Source organism: Leptinotarsa decemlineata, unplaced genomic scaffold (genome assembly GCF_025532065.1).
Source record: "Leptinotarsa decemlineata unplaced genomic scaffold, Ldec_3_MD MMD2_tig00000505_RagTag_RagTag, whole genome shotgun sequence".
Taxonomy (NCBI): Eukaryota; Metazoa; Arthropoda; class Insecta; order Coleoptera; family Chrysomelidae; genus Leptinotarsa; species Leptinotarsa decemlineata.
Genome location: NW_027412549.1, coordinates 13528560 through 13550813, shown reverse-complemented (window position 1 = coordinate 13550813; position 22254 = coordinate 13528560). Strand labels below are relative to the sequence as shown.

At 35.3% G+C, this 22254-nt stretch overlaps 1 protein-coding gene across 1 annotated transcript in view; it reads left to right on the top strand.

Annotated features, from left to right (window-relative positions):
• Window positions 1-22254, top strand: part of sif (guanine nucleotide exchange factor still life) — a 653408-nt gene that overhangs the window by 107125 nt on the left and 524029 nt on the right. Inside the window, 4 exon segments of the mRNA XM_074173996.1 lie at window positions 2424-2580; window positions 13548-13604; window positions 14688-14880; window positions 19507-19728. Of these exon segments, the coding sequence (XP_074030097.1) occupies window positions 2424-2580; window positions 13548-13604; window positions 14688-14880; window positions 19507-19728 (629 nt within the window).

Below are 22254 nucleotides of genomic sequence, written 5' to 3'. Positions count from 1 at the left end.
CGCTTACGAATGTTTCTGATTACGTTCCTTAGTTCTTGAGGGCTAATATCTGCACATACCTGTCGAATTCTTGCACAAAGTTCATTTCTATCTCTTGAGCGGTTTTTGTAAACCTTTTGTGTGAGAAGTCCCCTAAGAAAAAAGTCCAAAACTGTGAGGTCTGGAGATCTGAGTGGCCACTCTATAAACGGACTACCACGGCCTATCCATCGGTTTGGAAAATGTTCGTTAAGCCATTGCGTCACAGCTCTTGCATAATGAACTGAACACCCATCTGAGTGGACTATTAAATTTGATCGTTCATTGATTGGCAGCTCGTGAATAGCATCCCAAAACTCTGTGTTTAAAAATTATAGAAACCTCTGAGCAGTAATGTTTTCCTCAAAAAAGAAAAGGCCAATAATTCGTTCGTTCAATATCCCACACCAGACGTTGATTTTTTGGGAATACTGGCTTTTACAGTTCATTACCCAGTTAGGATTATCCGCTGCCCAATAGCGACAATTATGTGATGACACTACTTCATTTGTAGTGAAAGTGGCTTCGTTGGTATATAGAATATTTTTTAGGAAATTTCTATTGTTTAAATATTCCCCTTGGGCCCATAAACAATATTCCAGGCGTCTTGCTTCGTCGCCTTCTTGAAGTGTGTGTAAAAATTTTGGCTTGAAAGGTTTAATATTCTTCGCCTTGAGACATCTCCGAATAGTTTCTCGTGGAATATTCAAATCTAAAGTGGCATTCCTTATACTGACATTAGGATTATTTCCGAAATAATCTAAAATGATTTGATCATTCCTGTCATTCCTGTTCCGTCTTTGTACAGGATTACTTTTTAACATCATTTTTGATACTGCACCAGTTTCATTGAATATTTTATTTATTTTATTTACCATACCGCAGCTAATACGAGGACGATCTGGATGTCTCTCATTAAATACTCTACAAACCTCTCTAGCACTTCTAACGTCATCTCCCAAAAGACGTACAATTTCAATTTTCTCTTTTACGCTCAATCTTGCCGACATGACACAAAATAATTCGAAGAACTGTAAGGTGAATATTGTTGATAATAGTACACTTGAATCTTTCACAAGTGTCAAACTGTTATATCATTTCCATGGCAACTAAGATTTAAATTGAAATATTAGGTCTTAGTTTCAGTTAATTTGCGTGGAAACTTGAATGTAATTCCGTTATTTTCATTAAAAATATTTACGCTATTTGTTTTTTTTTTCATCTGGCGGCACTTTATTGTTGAAATCATGAAAAAATATTCACAAATATATATATATATATATATATAAGAATATATATAAGAAAGTGGCAAATCATAGACACGTTTTTATTATTATATACATACTTGACATTAAATCTTACAATTCTACATATTTTTGAACAAATCAATTCATTTCAGTATTCTCATGGATTTCTTCACTTCGCCAGAAAACATCTGAAACAAACATTCATGTTCCATAAAAAACGGCTTCTGAACAGTTTTTCCATATTTATACAAAACATCTGGAATGCATGGGCGTTCATGTTTACTTGTGAATTTTTAAAAGATGTGTAGAGTTGATGTACCTTTGAGTGCTAAGATATTGGTTTCTACCGTTTTTAATGCAACTACCAACGGAAACATCACCAAAGTTCACCGAATGCTGCTAGATGACCGCCGAATTGAAGTGAGAGAGAGCAGAGGTTATGAACATATCAAAAAAACGTGTTTGTCACATATTAAATCCACATTCAGGCACAAAAAACATATGAACATTTCCAACGCTCTGTTGGCGCAGTTTGGGCGCAATAAATCTGAGTTTTGGCACCGAATAATCAGTGTAGATGAAACTTGCATACACCAATATACTCCCGAAACAAAAATACAGTCCGAACAGTAGACTGCAAAGGGGGAACCGGCTCCAAAAGAGGCAAAAAACTATTTTTTTGACGACTGTTTTTTGGAATAGTCAAAAAGAAAAACCATCACAGAAGCATACTATGTATCATCACTTGACAAGCTGAAAGCAGAACTTGCGAAAGGGCGGCCACATATGCAGAAGAAAAAAATCATGTTTCATCAAGACAACGCACTGTCTGACCTTAGCGGTTGCCATGGCGAAAATCCACGGTTTGGACTACTCACCAGATCGAGCCCCACGCGTATTTTTGTTAGGTCGAAAACCTTTCAACCCACCCTCGTATTTGGCATATCATAATTACGCTTTGCAGTTACGAAGTTCGGATTTAGAATTTGAAATGTTAGAGCTTAGAGAGACTGTATTAGGTTTGTTACAATATAACAGTAGGTGTTTCTACTCTAAATTTTGGATAACTGTGAATTTTTTTCTGTGAAACTAATGACTTGTACATTGAAACATTACCTGTGATTTAAATGACCCATAATGAGTAATATAATGTTTCAGAACTCAACCACAACACCAACTCCTGGTTCACCTACTAGTAGGCTTCTGTTAGAATACGAAATGCACCTAAGGAACACTTTGGCCAAAGGAATGGATGCTGAAAGTTACAGTCTACACACATTTGAGGCACTTTTAACGCAGAGTATGGAAAACCTAGGTGGGTATCAAGATGTCTATACACTGGTGGATGCTGGATGCACTTTTGTTTCAGTAATTGTAGACTAAGTGGAGTAGTTTTGCCATTACCGCAAGATGGTGCCGCCGATGATCGATATTCATATTTATTTTAGCCGTCAATTTATTGATCCTTGATAAATAATGATGCAAATACAATTATGTTTTATCAAAAATGAATAAGTGGGAATATTGCAAAAAAGCACCAGTTAACTTTAGTTGTCATTAGTTTTGTGCCACATATGAAAAATTATTTTTACTAGTAAGTGATAAACTCGGTCAGTTTTTCACTAGTTAGATAGTTTATTGGGTGAAATGAGGCGTCATTGTTTCTTGTGTGGGTTTCATGAAAGTGATAACGTTATGCATGATATCTAAATTAATGACAATGTGTAAAATATTCAATGAACAATATGAACCATAAACGAACTAACACCAAATGTGAAAAAAAAGAGCATTTCAATATTATCGAGAAGGCCGTTCGACTTCTTGAATCAAAATATAGAACAAAATATATATTTATTTTCTCAAAATATATTCCGGTCTAACTATGGGTCAATCTACAGTGTCACCATTAAAGTGCGCACCATATGGGAAACTTTTTTTTCGAAAAGTTTCAATGAAGTTTAACTTCGGCACTTGTTTGTGCTTTAAATTCAATTCAAAATGATGCGGCCAACTGCGACCCACTGACGTTCAGTGTTTGTCAAATTCAACTTTTTTTTGAAAAAATTTGTAAAAGTGCATTTCTAGATCGAGTTTAACAAAAAGATACCTGGAAAAGTTGTGTCTACGGCAATTTTATATCCATATACCAAATTTTATACAACTAGGATAAAGTTAACGTTTTGCTTATTTTTGACAGATATCCCCTTTATTTTAAAAAACGAGTTCGGTCAATTGTCATCAGTTCATGTATACATAACAAACTCATCATGGAATTTAACTTTTCTGATACATTTTTACTTATACGGACATTTTTAGAGAGAAATTAAAAATGTGCTATAAAAATTTTAACATGACTGGTGCAAAGTTTCAATCACTTGGCTATTTCCTCAAACAAACAGTACCTTCAATTTTGAAAAAGCAAACACAACTCAAAAACTGCAATAACTATTGATAAAAATACTAGAGTTGAAATTACATTAAAATTTCAATATTCAGTATTTACAGATTATTTATAAACACTAACTAGGGCGGTAAGGATGCTTAATCTCGTTGAATAAAATTTTTAAGTAGGTTTTGACAAACAAAATGCATGCTATGGTAGTGTCAAGTTGTTGATTTACTTGTCAAATTTTTAACAGTTATTGTTGCAATAATGTTGTCTCTTCAGGAAAGAATAGAAATAGTTTCAATATGTGGTGAGAATACATCATACCGGCAAGTAGCTAACATTTTTAATGAACGGCATCCAGGAAAAAATGTTCAACATACTACTGTGTCAAGGATAATGTCGAAATTCAGAGGAACAGGATACGTAGCAAATCAATTTAAAAAAAAGCACACTCCCAGTAAATATGATGAGGAGGCCCAACTTAACATTTGTTTGAAAGTTATGGAACACCGGCAAACGAGCACAACCGATATTTAAAAAAATACCGATTACAAGAGAGAAACATTTTATTGAAGAATAAATTTTGGCCTTACAAGTCAAAACTTATTAACACATTAAACGAACGAGATTTTGATGTCCGTTTGGGGTTTTCATTCTGGTTTCAAGGAGAGAGAGAGAGAAGAAAATGAAAAGTTACCGTATAAAATTTTATGGACAGATGAGGCAACGTCCTCTTCAAATGGAACGGTAAGTTCTCAAAATTACCGATGGTGGGCTTGAGAAAATCCTAATTTCACAGTTGAATGTGGTGATCAGTATTCCTTTAAAACTAATGTTTGGTGTGGGATACTTTACGACCAAATAATTGGGCCATTTTTCTTTAGGGAAAATTTATCATCCGTCGGTTATCTCAATCTTTTAAAAAATGAGGTTAGTGAAGTTTTAGATAATATGCCTTTAAATATTAAATACGACCTATGGTATCAGCTTGATGGCGCACCAATACATCACACGGTTGCTGTAAAACAGTCCCTCCAACAAATGTTCAGAGGCAAAGTTATTGGACGTAACTGGGAACATTATTGTCCACCTAGATCACCCGACTTGAGGCCTTTAGACTTTTTCTTGTGGGGTTACCTGAAACAAAAAGTGTACCGAAGTACACACACAACATCTGGAAAATATCATTCGCGAGTGCTGTGCAAATATAAATCCCCGATTTATTAAAAATGCAGTTACAGATGTCAGTAGAAGGACCATAATTTGTATTGAACGTGGAGGACGACATACTGAAATGTAGGCTATAAGTGTTTGACAACCTCATTTAGATCAATAAGTAATTTTTTGTACCCATTTGTATTTCCTATAATATTATTGTTGTTTGAAATTTATAATAATAATAATAGTTCTATCGGAATAATTTGCATTTTTTTAGTTGCCTGTGCTTTTTCGAAATCAAAGGTTTGTTTAAGAAAATAGCCAAGTGATTGAAACTTTGCACCAGTCATGTTAAAATTTTTATAGCAAATTTTTAATTTCTCTCTAAAAATGTCCGTATAAGTGAAAATGTATCAGAAAAGTTAAACTCCATGATGAGTTTGTTATGTATACATGAATTAATGACAATTAACCGAACTTGTTTATTGAAATGAAGGGGATATCTGTCAAAAATAAGCAAAACGTTAACTTTATCCTAGTTGCATAAAATTTGGCATATGAATATAAAATTGCCGTAGACATAACTTTTTTAAGTAACTTTTTGTTAAATTCTATCTAGAAATGCACTTTTTCAATTTGTTTTAAGTTGAATTTGACAAACACTGAACGTCAGTGGGTCCACACCAATCTTTTTCCCAATTGAGTCATCTGAGTCGAATCTGGAATAGATGAATATGAACAAAACTCACCTAATATCTCTAGCGAAAGTTCACATATGTATTTGATTAGTTCGGGCTTCCATTGTCTAGTATGATATAAATTGATTTGAAATACCGAAAAAAATCTTTACAAAAGTGATTAGCTGAAAAATGACAATTATATTAAGCAAAAAAACTGAAATTACAATGAAATAAAATTCATATAATAACCAAAAAATCAAAAAAAGTTAAACTATTAACACGAGATGAAAATTAAAGCCAGTTCTGTAACTGTAGAGTAGGGAGAGTGAGTATAAGCTCACAGCACTTAGGCCACATGTGACCCATTGTACTTCCTCCCGAGGAGTTGTCCTCCTAGATCATCGTCCATACTGTCTTTTCTATGAAGGTGGACAGGTCACTGGGAGAAATCTCCTTTATATCGGCAGGTGTAGGCCAAGACTCGTCGAACACACACTCTCTTAATGACGATAACTCCGGGCACTCGCATAAAATATGCCTGATAGTTTTATCTTCCTGTTCACACATCCTGCATAGAGGTGTGTCCACTAGCCCCATATTATGGAGGTGTTTCCTTAGTTGACATTGTCCAGTTATCACCCGAAGACGATTGTGGATACTAAAGGGGGCTTTACACGCTACGATAAATCGTAACAATTGATTGAACGATTCATCGCTTCAACAAATCGAAGGAGTAGAGCACTGTTCATTCGCTATGATAAATTGAAACGATTTCTTGTCAAATGTCACTTACGTGGTCTTGCAAAGTCCTGGTCGTTCAAGAAATGGAGACGGTGAAAATACCACAAAATAGGTTTGTAGATGTCATCCGCACCAGTCCCAAATTTCTCCGAACTCTTAATTTTCAGAAGTTCTTTTTTATAAACTGTACGCAATGCGTAATTTTTTTTACGACAGTGTTCCTATCTGCAGACGAAATTGGCTACAGTGGTAGTGCGCCCGACTCACGATTGGAAGGCCGTGGATTCGATTCCCGCCTCGACCAGATATTTTTCACGAGATAATTTATCTGGTTGAAGCTGGGATGATTCTGCAACCGTGTTAGAAATCATACGTTAAAACGTAAGACTTCGTTAGTCTTTAGCTTGCACAAGTTTCTCAACTTTTGAGAGTTGTCGTTTATATGGGGGCGACAGCTGATTAACGGAAAAACAGATTTTAAAACAGATTTTCAAAAACTCCTTGAACTTTTTGACTAGCTCAATATAAGCTAGGTCTTTTTCGTTCTTGTCGGAGTATTCATTGCCTTCAACGAGCCACAAACAGGTGAAACTTCTATAAGAATCTATGAATTCAATTAAAAACTCACGATGTGTTTGTTTACTTGCATTTTCTGCCATGTTTACCTACAACACTATGTAACGAAACAACATTACAGTGCAAAAGCAGATTGGACACTGAGTGAAATCGTAGCGATAAATTGGTGCAACTGTTCCAACACATCGTTACGATTCCCAGAAATTGATGCCGGCCAGCTTCGGCCATCCACTCCAACTCCAATCACAATAAATCGCTACAATCTCCCGTTTACACACAACGATGAATTGTAACAATCTTATCGTTACGATAAATTGCTACAACTTATCGTTGGGTGTAAAGCCCCCTTAACAATCGAACCGTCGCGTCGTGAAGTAAATTGGTTTTAAATCTTGATTTTTAATTTTCATTTCTTGTTGATATATATTTTTTTAATCTTCAATTCGTGTTAATAGTTGGTTATGGTTATTGCTTGTATTTTATTCCATTGTGATTTCAGTTTTTTTGCTTAATCTTATTGTTATTTTCCAGCTAATATCTTTTTGAATTTTTTACAGATTCTTTTCGATTTTTCAAGTCAATCTATATCATATTAGACAACGGAAGTCCGAACTAATGAAATGCACCAAGAAACATTGTCAACTACCTTCAAACAAAAGTTCACAAATGTGTTATTAGGGTAGACTGGGTACGGTTGAAACAGTTTCACTTATAACGTCCATAGTTCTGCTTTTTATAACCCGAGCGATGAAGAAGATATGTTAAATAAAAGAGCATGTTTCTGTCTACTAATAGGCAATATGTTTTTAGTCCCAGGTGTGTTATTTTTAAAAGTAGATCAAATTAAAAAATGAATCGGATTTGTTGCAACCGTCCCCATACCAGGGGCGGTTGAAACAGTGAATGGGGTCAGTTGAAACACATGCGAATAATACAAAATATAATATTACAACACGTTTTATTAATTGTTTATTTTAAATCTAAGTATAATTAAGTAACTCTTTGACATTAGTAATCAGTCTTCAATATTTATATACATGAAACGATATTTTTAATCAGCCTTTAATGTTTTAAAGCACACTATTTAAAATATAGGTATATTATCAACCATCAAAAAACTAAGTCACTACAAATTACTTAACATTGATATAAAATTTACGTAAATTAAACCAAAATCAACTGTTTGTTTTTTAAACATAGCAAACTGAACAATAATATTTAAAAAAAAGTTTGAAAGAAAACAATTTTTGGCTTTCATTAGTCCAATTAGGATAAGCCAAATTTAAAGATCAATCAGAGTCGCAATTCTGACAAATATAGCTAAGACCACTTTCTGTGCATTCTTCGTGAGCCCACAGTTTACAACTGATGCATTGGATCCACTGTTCTCCGGGTCTGCTCTTTGAATATGAAGACATACAGACAAGACAGAAGTACTCCTCATTTTCTGATGATACCTCCTCTTGTATATTTTTCTGTTTACCTTTTATGGTGTTTCTTTTATTTTTTCCTCCATCAAGTTGCTTCTTTTTTCCTCTATTCAATTGCTTCTTTCTTCCTCCATCCAATTGCTTCTTCACTTGTTTAGCTCTTGTTCGTTTCAATCTTATTTCATGCTCTTTTCTTATCTCTTCTTTCTCTGGAGTATCAGTGTAAATAGTAGACTTCCTGATTTTGCGCCCTTTATTATTATTTTTCCTTGGAGCAGCTTTCGGAAATGGTCGTATTGTTTCCGGTGAAAATACAGCGGGAATAATAGAAGAAATTGTTTGAGCACTTGTACTGGGTTTCGGAGAAGTTTCCTGAATATTAATGCTGCTGTGGTGTCTGGGTGGTGTAGTTACAGTTTCCTGATTTTCAATTATAGGGACTAATGAACTATCAATAGCTCCTGGTTGAGCGACCATATCTGCGGGTTGTTTGTAATTTAATAGAGAAGGTGATAATGGCGGAGTTTCGTCTTCAGGTGGATTTGTAACTGATACAGGAACTATTGCTACCTCTGCTGCATTTTCTTGGTTTGGCACATCCGTTACAAATACAGGCTCTACAGGTAGGGTAGTATTTGGTACAGGAACAACAGCTCGTTCTGTAGTATTTTCGGGATTTGGTCTATCCGTAACAAATGCAGGAGCGAAATCAAGCTCAGTGAACAGATTCCGATTATACGGATAAGTTCCTGTTTTGCGAAAGCCGGCTTGAATATTTGAAGCCGTAAGAGCAACTGGCGTAGCAGACGCTACAATCCCTGGTATATCGTAAATGGACATTGTCCTTCCTGGATGGTTTCGCATCCATGCATCGCAGGCTGAATTGACAGCTTTCTTCAAAGGGCCATATGCCGATCGATCAAGTGGCTGGAGTCTGTGCGAGCAGTGGGGTGGAAAAGATAGTAAGATAATGCCATTGTTCTTGCAAAAGTCTAGTGCGTTAATGTGGACGTGTGAAGAGTGATTGTCGAGCAGAAGTAACACCTTATGAGACAGAGATACATTTGTATGTTTTTTAAAGTGTTCCAGAAAATGCATAAATGTTTCATCTTGCATCCAGCCGGAGGGGTTAGCAGCTCCAGCAGAGCCAGGGGGCCCATCTCTAATAAAATGTTCTTGATAACGCACTCTCGGGAAGACGAAGAATGGCGGAATAACATTTCCAATGGCATTCGCTGCAAAGGCGACTGTGACCAATGTACCCCTTTCCGCCGAAGTTACTGAACCTACTTGATGAGCACCACGCCTAGCCACTACTCTGTCGGGCTTTTGAACAGTGGTTATGCCTGTTTCATCAGCGTTATATATATCTTGAGGCTCAAATTTATGACGATCCATGACAGTGGTCAGATTGTCATAGAAAGAATCTACATTTGTTTTGTTAAAACTAGTCGCCCTGGAGAGGCTAGTAGCTTGTGCTGCGCGTAGAGACAGTTCGGGGTTTCTTCTCATAAACATCCGAAACCATTCCTCACCTGCCAGCTCGTTATCATCCCAAGTTTTAGGTCTTGATAAATTATATTTAACTGCAAGTTCATACGCCAGTTTTCTTACCTCCTTCTTAGGTAGTCCAAAATATATATCAGCACATCGAATCAAGTACTTTGAAAGCTCTCGCTCTTGCACCTCATTAAAAACTCGGTTGTGTGCTTTATATCCCATGTCTGGATTTTCTTGCTCGCCAGAGACATCTCGCTTTCGAATATATCTTAGAAGCGAACAATGGTTTAATCCGTGCTTCTCTGCCGATTTTCGCAATGATCCTCCGGTTTTCACCTCCTCATATGCGTCTTTGTACTTCGACAAGTCTATTTGCCCTCTCGATGTCTTTCTTACGCGTACTCTAGGCATCTAAAAAAACAAGAAAAAAAATAATTACACTGTTTCAACCGTACCCAAAAAAAATGTTTCAACCGTCCCCAACTCCTACTTTAGGTAAAATTCAGTTATTAGTCATTGTAACAATAATGATACACAAAAACTAGTCACAATGTCATATTCCGCGAGCTTCATTTCAAACAACAACGCACCCTCAATGCTGTCACTTGAATAAAAACGACAATAATTGGAAAAATCTCCAAGCAAAAATACTTACTTTTGGTTATCAAAACACAATAGAAACAGCCAAAGCGCGCGGAGAGTGGCGCAACACTAAGATTCGTGTTTAGAACTGTCGTCCGCTTCGTTCTCCCCTTGGACCCCTCGCCGCCCCGCCAACGGTTTGCGAGATATTCGTTTTGTTTCAACCGTCCTTTGTTTCAACCGTACCCAGTCTACCCTACTTGTGAAATACTTTGATTTCAGTCCAGTTTAACAGAATAAAAGAACGTGTTCACTAACCATTTCAATATTCACATGAAAATGAAATATGGTTAAACATGTAGTTGATGATAAATACCGTTGATATTTGTAGATTCCTATGAATTCACAAAAGTAATTCAAATCGTAATAGGTAAAACTGGAACCACTGACATAGTATGGTTTTAAAAACAAGCAGTTTTTCCAAACACCGAAAATGCAATAATCTTCTCGACGCATGTTTCACCAAGCGACTGAAGAGGCCAACTTATCAACGCACTTCAAGAAATGAACACGCCAAATCGTTTGGTAAAAGTGCTTGTTTTTGAAATAAATCAAAATTGGAATCATATTTTATATTAGTGTCATCTCAATTCACATTTGCTTCTCAATTTACATATTAACTTGTAGAATACGCAACACTGTTTCGTCACACGGACAGCGAAATTAATGGTATCTAGCTTTTTTTTTAATAAAGCGCCCCGCGTAACTGAAATTATGTTAGCAATATTGGTCGACAGATTTGCAAGAAAACTGTGCACGTATGCGTCCCTACACCAGTGTATAAGCATCTTGGTGAATATTTCACATTACGTGAAGTATCTTCACTCAAGTTGATGAGTGAAGGTCAATATACATGCTGTGTAAAAGCATGAGAAGGGGCAGCATAGAAGAATCGGAAATATACAAAATGATAAAATTGGGAAAAAAGATGCCCATTGCAGAGCTCCTTGAAGTTTTAAAACTCAAAACTTTTCAGTTTCGAAGATATTAGAAAGGAACCGAAATTGAATTGCTTCTCTGACATTATTGAAGTAGATACTGAAAAACAAAAAACTTATTAAGCGGCCCAAGCTTGAGTTTACAGATTTTAAATCAGACGTTTAGTCTTCGAAAACCAATCAATTAAATTTTTTTACATGGGCCAATAAAATATTTAGCAACAAATCGAAATCTATTTTGAAACGGCATTCACATAAGCTTCAAAATGGGCATCATTTTTAATTAAACCGGCATCGTACCTCTTAAAGTTTCGGATTTTCATATGCTGGCCCTGCTTATTTCGACCACATTGTTAGATATATTTTAGATAATTTATGAGCAAATGAGTAGGATTTCCCGTTCAAACATTTTGATTTGATTTTCAATAAAAATGAAAGTCACTTCCAATAATCAGAAAAAAATTGTATATTTAGAATGATGGGTCATTCTGGAATGTTTCTATATGAGTGAAAATTAATGTTATTGAATGAAAAATAAATTATCAAAATTAATTTTTCATTGTTTTGCATGTTCATTTGTTCCTCAGAAGTGACAAACCTAAGTTATGGAATTCAAGTTAGATTTTTGAACAAAGGAGTCAATCAGTACACTTTTCAGTTTTCTCACTGTTACTCAGAAGGTGAATAAAATTAATATGAAGAGGTCCGATTTTTTGATTAAATTCAAGTTATTAGTCTGAAAAACTAGCGCTTTCAGAAACCGTTGGAAAAATTCGAATGTTCACATATACTTCAGTAATTTTTAACTGAAATGCCTTCACTATTTTTAGAACACGATAATGAAGAAGTGGATTTTACTTACTTACCTCAATACAAAAATGACCTGTACCAATATTTTAGCAATGCAAAATGAAATGACAGATATGAATCACTAATAAATACATTGTGAAAACTTTTTTCCAAATTTAATTTTTTCAGTTCAATTCTAACAAGAAATAACATCTTCATTTATGAGTCAAATATTTCAATTATCACCGAAATATTTGAACAAACAGGATACCAAATTTACAGAAAAAATATTCTGTGGAAAAATGGACTTTACTAAAATATTGGAAGCAGTTTGAACAGAGGTGAAAAGCAGAAGAATAGAAATAAGTATTTGAGAAAGAAATTTTTTGGCTTTCTACTAATCCATCTTGATACAAAAAAATATGGGAATCTTCCAAAGAAAGGAAGGAAGTAATCAATTTGAAAATAAGTAACTCTATACATGGATGTGTAGGTCATGCAAAGAAGTAACTTTCAGTCACAAACTGGAAGAAATCCCTCCTGAAACATAAACATTGAATTACACGAAAGAAAAAATTCTTTCGAAACAAATACTTTTATATGAACACTGAATTATACAGAAGATACGTTTCTCTACTCAGTTTGTATTCCAAACATTCGTTATGGAATAAATTCAGATATCATTCACAGGAGTTCGCCTTTAAATGAAATAGTAACAAATTGCACTTGCATGGAACACTGTCATCCTTACTGGTTGACATCGATGTCTATGAAAGTAGCTGTTTCAGGAGGTCTTTTTTCCAGTTTGTGTCTGAAAGTTACTTCTTTGCATGATCTACACATCAATATATAGAGTTACTTATTTTCAAATAGATTGCTTCCCTCCTTTCTTTGGAAGATTCCCACATTTTTTTGTATCAAGATGGAGTAGTAGAAAGCCAAAAACTTTCTATCCCAAAAATTAATCACTCCTAAAAATATAACCCCTGCAATTCAGAAATAAGTAGTAGCTACAGCAGCAATCATTTCACAAAAAATTAGAATTGACTGAATGACCCTATTAGGGAATGTATTGTTGTTGTTGCTGCATTTTGACCTGGATTGGAATGTCGCAATTGCGATCGTTTTCAATGCGAATGTTCGAGAATGGATAACTTATGTATTGGCTTTCTACTATTTCATCTTCTCTTTACAGAGGGGTGACTTCAATGATATACTATAGTTGCAAACCTATACACTGAACTATAATTTTTATTGAACAAATCTAATGTGTTCTTTAAGAAAATAACTCTCAAATAAAATATATCCTTTTTCATTCGCACCGTAATAAAAAATCCATATAATCCTGAAGTCTAAATAAATTCACAGTAATTGAACCTTATGAAAATCTATGTATTATTTGAATGTTGGTAACTTTCACTTCATTCCATTTTTTTCAGAGTTCGCGGAAAGTTTACCGGGATCAACACAAAGGAGTCCTTATCCATCTAGAAAAAGTAAGTAAAAAAATTACCGATAAATTTCCATTAATGATCGTAAATCAACACTGTCAATAACATAATCAAATCCTTTCACATGCCGATATGAATCCCAACAGAAATTTTATGAATTTCAGAAAGATTAATGGAAAAGCGAATCATCTGTTTCTCAGAAAATCTAAATTGATTGAGTAAATATCAGAACAGCCTTCCAAAGTTCCGAGAAACAGAAGTAGCTACTTTAGATCTGTTCACAATAATAACATTGAATATGGATAACAATAAAAATTGTGATACGCTTTCTTCGAATTCCAAAGGCTTTTGACAGGAGAGAGGAGAATTTCTTACGATGTTCCATACGGCTCTATTTTGAGTTCTGTATAATTGATGTTAAACATTACGTTAAATCGATTGCTGGCGTGGCGACGCATGCCGGGGCGATAGGTCGCCATGCATAAGCGACTGTGTGATTCTCTCCCCACGGTTCGGCGTTACGCTATCTCTCTCTCCACAATGAGGTCAGATACATATAGTGTATACATTTGTGTTTACAACACTTTACTAAATAAATAATTTCCGGAAATGAAATATGTCTGGTAGTAATAATTCAGAAAGTAAAAGTGAGCAGTCACCTGCAGAGAAACATCGAAAGTCCAAAATTTCGTCACTGGTTACTATCATTATCAGGGAGCTACGAGACGATGATTTGGATTGAAATATAGAAGAAAATATTGAAATGTTAATACTGACAATGTTATTAATGAGATTGATGGCTGTGTTAAAATATGAACTGTTTTAAAATTTCAGTCAGATTGAAAAAAAATACATTTTTTATTTCACTAACCAGTCACTAATCTTACTAACGTTATACAATTGTGCTTTCACTGCTTTCCCAAATATTTTTATATAAACAGATTTGAACAGATATAAAATTTTGATACTAAATACTAGCAAATAACATATTCACTACCTATCTCTAATACCCTTTGTCACTGTTTTGACATTTCAGTGTAATCTATTTTTTGTTATAGACACAGAATATTTTCTGTTGTTATCATTTTACTCATTCTGAGGAGAAATTATAACAAATAACTTTTTCAGGGCCGTCATCTAGTGCTTCCATGAACAAGTCATCCACTTTACCTTTATCACATCGGATCAGTTCCTCTAGAGATAGAACTATAGATAGAGATAGAGAGAGAGATGGTTACTATAGCGATAGAAATGAACTCATGCGAGAAAGAGAAAAAGAAAGGGAAAGAGAACGAGGATATCTGAGTGACCACAACTCAAGGTGATGTCAATTTTCACAAAACTCTTTTCATAGAAAATATTTCACCACTCAATTCTGGAAATGCTTTTCATAAAACGTATTCAGTATGGATGATGATAATGATCGTCAATGGTAATAACATGAAAAAAAAGTATTCGAGTAAAATCACAATCAACATGCTGTAACAGCCAATCTTCTAAGAATCGAATGAGGAAATATAAACATTCATACTGTTCAATGAAATAACTTGATAATTCCAATCATTTCGTGTTCTGCCGATGTATTGAATATATTGGAGCCTCTGGAGACACCCTACATTTTGTTTCATGAGAGAGGACATTGGCAAATCAAAATCTTCAGATAATATGGTGCCGCAGGTTTTTCAATGTTTTCCTGCAGCTGAAAAAGCAAATGCGCCACTGGAATCAATGAAGTCGCCCCGGAGCGCCAATTAACTTTAATTTCTGTTTTATAATTTCATGATGTGTATTTTGGAAGAAAATATTATTTCGTGCATATTGCATATTCATAAAAAATATCCGACACACGTCAATTTTATGTTTTGAAATAACATATACTATTTATAGAAAATTTTTTCCTGAATTCAATGCCATCAAAGTGAGAATAGCAACTCTTTCATCTTCAAATGAAAAAAAAATCTTGTTTGAATGATAGTAGGTAATAATGAAGTTTCTTCGTGAAAATTTCACATAAAACCATAATTATGAGACGAATAAAGAAATACAACACTACGGAATAAATAAATGTTTGTAAAGATCATTGAATATTTTCAAATAACTAGTTGTTTGCATATTGAGATATGATGTTTAAAAATTCACTACATAATCGAAAAATTGTTTGGGTTTTTCACAACCTCCTTGAATGAAGGAAGTGATCTTATCATTTCAATATTGCTCGGAATTTTGTCATGTATGTGAAGAAGTGATTATTTATATTGTTTGCTCTATTGATTTATTACACTCATATTTTCGGGATTTTGTTCTATCACTTGTATACAATGTGGTTTCGGAATCGAATTTTCAACTATTTTTTAATATATGTGAAAATCGGTATTACATTGTGTTAGAACAAGAACTTACCTGTTAACATTCATGGTGCTTAAGTATTGATTTAATTTCGAATCTAGGAACAGGCTTCTTCATGACCTTGGCGAGAATAAAAACACTATAATACCATAATTATATCATTGTTTTACAAAACGTAGAGGAAATCAGGAAATATAGGAGAAATTGAAATTATTGCCGATAACCAGTTTTCATTTGTTCCACAAATGAGTTCTATCATTAGTAAAGGCTTGCAATACACAGTGTTGTGGCACGCAACTTCATTCATACGTTTGAAAATATATTCATCATCTCCACAAATGTATTTCCATGAACAGAGCAAAATATTTTATGTCCATCATCAGTTGTATCCTTATTGGCTACAATAATATTGATTTCATGTTGAATTGATGTTTTGCATCATCTTTCATGATGATCCTGATCTCGGGTTCAAATTCAGATCTATAGCTATGTACATCTTAGTATGAAACCTTTCTCAACCTGTATATTTTACTTATGTAGCAACTAACGCCATCAATGCCTCAGGCAGTGCCTGTGTATGGCTCTTCAGCTTCCTGAAAGAACGTTCCCTGCAAGTGGCTGTCGATGGATATCTTTCGAATACTTTCACCATCAACGCTGGTGTTCCCCAGAAATCCATATTGTGTCCAACCTTTTTTTTTATTGTATATTAACGACTTATCTGAAAAACCAAGAATCCAATATATTGCTTTGCTGACGACAGCACACTTGTCTCGTCATTCCATTTGGATTCCAGGACATCGGCTACAGAGGCACATCTTAACCGACAGCAGGAGGTTGCATATCTTTATAAGAATCGAATCGGGGTGAAAGTAACCAGGTTCAATTTATTGCCACAAAAACCCAAGCATCGATTGTCTCCAAGAAGATAAATGTCTCCGAACCGGATATAATAATGTCGCGTCAGACAATTTCGCTTTCTGCTTCGATAAGTTTGTTGAGGGTTAAAATTGACACCAATATGTCTTGGCATAATCATGTAATTGGAATTGCGAAGGCTGCTTTTCAAAAGCTTGAAACACTGTTTCGAACCAGAACACTGTACACATCTCAGCAACTTTTCATACTTCAAAAAACTCAGATCAGACTTTCTTTGGAGTATAGTTCTCATGTATGGAGCTCTGCCTTCAAATATGATCTGAAGTTGCTGGATTCTATCCAGAAAAAAGCCATCCACCTGATTGGAGACTCGAACATCACGTGCAACCTTGATAGCCTGGAACATCGAAGAAAGGTTGAAGATTTGTTTCTCTACTATAGATACTTCAACGGGAGGTGTGAAAGTAACTTGGCACATTTGATTCCACCAAAAGCGGTACGTATCTGAAATACGCGACGGAGTGTGGCTGCTCATCGTTTTGAGATGAGTAGCAATTTATATTGAGAATCCAATATAAATTGCTTCTTCTGCACAGGCAGCGCTCTGAGAACGCCTTAAGGATTTTTCTGAGGTGCTTGTGTTTTGTCCTTTAAAGGATACAAGTGATGATGAAAATACTTGTATTGTCCTGTTGTTGGAAATGAATTTATCAAGATGCCATTTTTTGTTTTCAACAAAACACCTTCACTTTACTTCAAACATGGATTACTTCTTCAACATTATATCGAAATATACCTCTATATTTTAGTCACCTCAATTTTAATCAACACACTTGAAGTATCAGTGACATAATGCTCTGTTTGTCTCCACAATACTCAGTTTTTTGTCAGCAATAAGTCGCTGTTTGGAATAGTAATTATTAGTGAAGACTAGCAAACTTTCCATCTCGATCAAGAATACTCATAGATTCATCGATAATCTGTCTAAAGGTGCGTATTCACCATAAAAGCTAGCACGAACGAGCATGAGCGAGCATTTGTGTATGTTTGCTCGTGTTCGCTCGTGTTTGCTCGACATATTGATGTCTCGTCCACACCAGAGCGAATATCTTCAAGTATGTAGTCGTAGTTGATCCATCTACTTTGTGCGAGAACCTTTTGATGTACCGCCTTCTTCTCGATCTTTTCTGAACGCGAACAAGCATACGTTCGCTCGCTCGCTAGCCCGTACTTATCAGATGCAGAATGCTCGTTCACTCTTGTTCGCTATTGTTGCTAAAGCTTTGGCTCCATGACCTTGTTCACCATTCGACAACAATAACTTTCATTTTTCAGGAAATTTATGAAAATTACATCAAAAGGGAATGCTTTGTTGATCATATGCCACAGGAAGCTTATCATTGAAAGCGGCAGTGTTTCAATTTCACCAATGATATTCATGATATGGATGGCACGATTCGTGAGATTGATTTTCTTCAGAAAGATAATTTTTTCTTTCTACTACTCCATCATTGAAACAAAAAATGTGAGAAACTTCCGAAGAAAAGGGAGGTTTATCCCATATTCAAACCGAAAAAAAACCTCTATTTTCTCATGAAGATTGAAATACCCAAGAAAAAAGTCATTTCGGAATAATAATTTTCATATGGAAATCGAATTACATTTAACTCACTTTTTCTTATTCTGTTTGTACTACAAATATTTGTTATGGAAATTAAACAGATTTATTCTTAGAAACACTATACGGCGTAATATATGAAAGAGTATAAAATGTAACTCAGAACACCATTAGCCTCAATGGTGTATTTTGAGGTTTCGGGGTAAGAAATTTGCCTCACCACTTCATCAGTACCGTGTTGAATAACCTCATAAGACGAGGCACTCATTTTTCTGGTAACATTACCATTTCATTCCATCAGAATATAAAAATCTGCCCTTGTTACTATGACAATAAATATGAAAAAAATCTTTTACATTGAACAAAAAATATGGGACATATATAAAAAATCGATCCGAAGTAATATTATTCTTCAGCCATTTGTTAACGTGATGAAACATATTTTTTATTGAATTTCAAACATAGACGAATACATGCCGCATGTTTTGAATGTCAGAATATGTTCATCGCTGTTAGCAAAAAAACCAACTCCTGCTTATTCTGCTCATTCATGAAATCGAAAATTCAAGTTGAAAGTTTGAAACATGTGGCATATACTCAAGTAGTATTGCCTACTTGTTTTTGCTCATGGCTAGTAGAAATGAGTGGATATACGGTGTCAATCTGTTCACGAATCAAAATATATATTGGAAGGTATTTGTTTCATTATATAAACGAACCGAAAGATACAAAAAAATACAGAAATGTCTGTCAAGGTGAAGTATTAGTGTCTTACTTTGTTTTCAACGTGTACTGCATTCCCTTTTCTTAATTGAACATATACATTATTTTGAGGAAACTGTTCAGAATGAAACATTGAAATTTCTGATAAATATCGTTTCAAAAGTCGTGAATATTGTAGAGTCACCTAAGTTTCGGAAAGAAAACAGTTGCTCACAATTTTCCTGTAGCCTCAATGGAACAGATGAAAATGACGAATACACAAAAAGACTAATTGAATTCTATATTCCGAAACTTCTACAAATATCGAAATTTTCCTTGAAACCAGTTTTGTTCACATTGAAAGGCAATAATGATCGATAAATTAGAATGTTATTTCAACAGTTTCAGCTCCAGATGTGCTTCCTGCATTGGGGAATCCAGCAGAGCCCAGTGGTTCAGGCATTCTGATGGCTGGAGATCAGGAAGCTCGACGTTCAGTTCTGGACAAGGCGTACCTCAAGGACACAAAAGATCACCATGGGATTCACTTCCCTCATTGAGACAAGATAGCAGTATGAATGACAGCGGATACAAAAGTGCTAGGACTGATAGTTTGGAGCAGAGGTAAGTGAAGGCAGTTGAATGGTACTGGAAATTATAATTCGAAAGATCTTCAATGTTTGGGTGATTGCTTCTTAGTGTTTCGTTAACTTTCGTTTCGTTTCGGTTCATCCATAGACTGATAACAATAATGAATAATTTATAAACAAATACGCGTCGTGAAAAATACGTTGAGGTCGAACGATATATTCCAAATAACTAAAGACCAGTCGCTTTGCTATCAGTTATATCAAAAATCATGAAGGAAGCCGAAAATGACCATATCTCTGAATATTTGATATCTCTTGAATATATCTTGAGTGATCATCAATATGGCTTTTGAAATAAAAGATCAACAGGCGATCTTCTATCGTACGTCACCCATATTTGTGTGTGTCTCGGTAGCTTTCTGAGAATCGTTTCGTGCAAGTCGGCGTCGATGGATATCCCTCAAATATTTTCACCATCAACGCTGGTGTTCCTAAGGTACCTATATTGGCTTCAACCCTATTTTTATTGTATATCAACGACTTATTGGGAAAAACCAAGAATCCAATATATTGTTTTGCTGACGACAGCACCCTTGTCTCGTCATTCCATTTAGATTCCAGGACATCGGCATCTGATTCACATTTTCACGGCAACAGGAACCTCTTGGTGCATGTCTTAATGATGATCTAGAAGTTATTTCGAATTGGGGTGAAAGTAACCATAAAAACACAGGCATTGGTTTTCTCCAAAAAGATAAATGTTTTCGAACCGGATGTATAGATGTCAGGATAGGCAATTGTGCTTTCTGCTTCGATAAAATTTTTGGCACAATCATATCATTGGAATTGCAAAGGCTGCTTTTCAAAATCTCGGAACACTGTTCCGAACCAGACATCTGTACAGACCTCAGCAACTTTTGATGCTTTATAAAGCTCAGATCAGACCATATTTGGAGTATTGTTCTCATGTATGGAGCTCCGTTCCTAAATATACCCTGAAGCTGCTGGATTCCATCCAGAAGAGAGCCATTCGCCTGATAAAAGACGCGAACATCACTTGCAACCTTGACAGTCTGTAAAATTGAAGAAAGGTTGGAGATTTGACTCTCATTTATAAATACTTTCACGGAAAGTGTTCAAGTGACTTGGCATATTTGATTTCACCAAGAGCGGTACATATCAGAAAAACGCGATGGACTGTGGCTGCTCATCGTTTTGAGGTTCAACTCAGTACACCTCGAATTTCACTGTTTAAGAACTCTTTCATTTGGAGAACTGCGTTTTTGTGAAATAAACTTCCGTGTCAGGAATCACACGTTGAAAGGTAAGACCTCGTCAGCCCTTAGCAAGCACAAATTTCTCAACTTCTGAGAGTTGTCGTTCGTATGGGGGCGACAGCTAATTAACGGAAAAAACAGATTTTGAAAACGTTTTTCCAAATGGATTCAATCTCCAGTGTTTCAAATCCAAAATGAATCGCACAGGCACCGCTCTCAGAGCGATTTGAGAAGTTTCCTGTAATGCTTATAATTGTCCAAAAAAAAAAGTACTCCAGAAAGCCTATGCAGTTTTGGAATTATGGTTGAGACTTCTTGGGGTGTGATGAGATTGATGACAATTAAAAAATAGAGTAACGTAAGAATAAGCAGGAACAAAAAGATGAAGGAAACCAATAACTTCGAAGTAATCAAATACCTGGATTGTTTAAGGATGTTGAATAATCATCTATATAGTTGTAGTTAACAAATGTTGAAAGATTTTTTATTTTACGTCACAAAAATATGGTTTGGCGTTGTAGAGAAATATGAAGAAACTATTACCGTGACCTTTTCACTTCCAAAAGATTCGTTTGCAATTTGAATCAACTTCTGAGGCAAGTAAATACTAATTCCGTTCCAACTTTTCCACTCGTGGCCGAGCGCGTTTCGCTAACCAAGTTAGCGTCCTCAGGAGATCATTATGCTTTCTGAGGACGCTAACTTGGTTAGCAAAACACGCGTCGAGAGACCGTAATTTTGTTCTGGTGTTGGAAAAGTTTTTTCAGTAGATTCACTCGTATTGTGGAGTAGATCAATAACTGAAATGAATAAAACTTTATTTCTTTGTAGTTTCTTTTTTTTAACACAGGCAAACTATCTAACTGAAAGGAAGCCTTTTTAAATGATCCTACGATAGATGGCAGCACCGGAAAATCGATATACTCGTAACAAGAGGCTCTCACCAAGTTTTTTGAGTGGCCAATATATAGTTCTTTTGATTGGCCCAAAGATGCCTCTACACTGGCTTGGCGACTCACACGCGCAGATCTCACGCAGATCTGTCGACCAATATGACCAAGATGCATAGGATATCCCTGGTTTGATTGATTTCTTAGACATCTTTCCCATGTAAAAAAAAATGTCAAAAATTCTCGAAGTAGAACACACTTGATGAAGAACTAGAGCACGCTTGATGAAGAAATAATTAAGAGATTCAATAAATTTCAGCATTCCATTCATAGAGGTGACTTAAGGTGTACTCAATCTTAAGTCACACTGCTTGACAATATCAAGTTGGCATT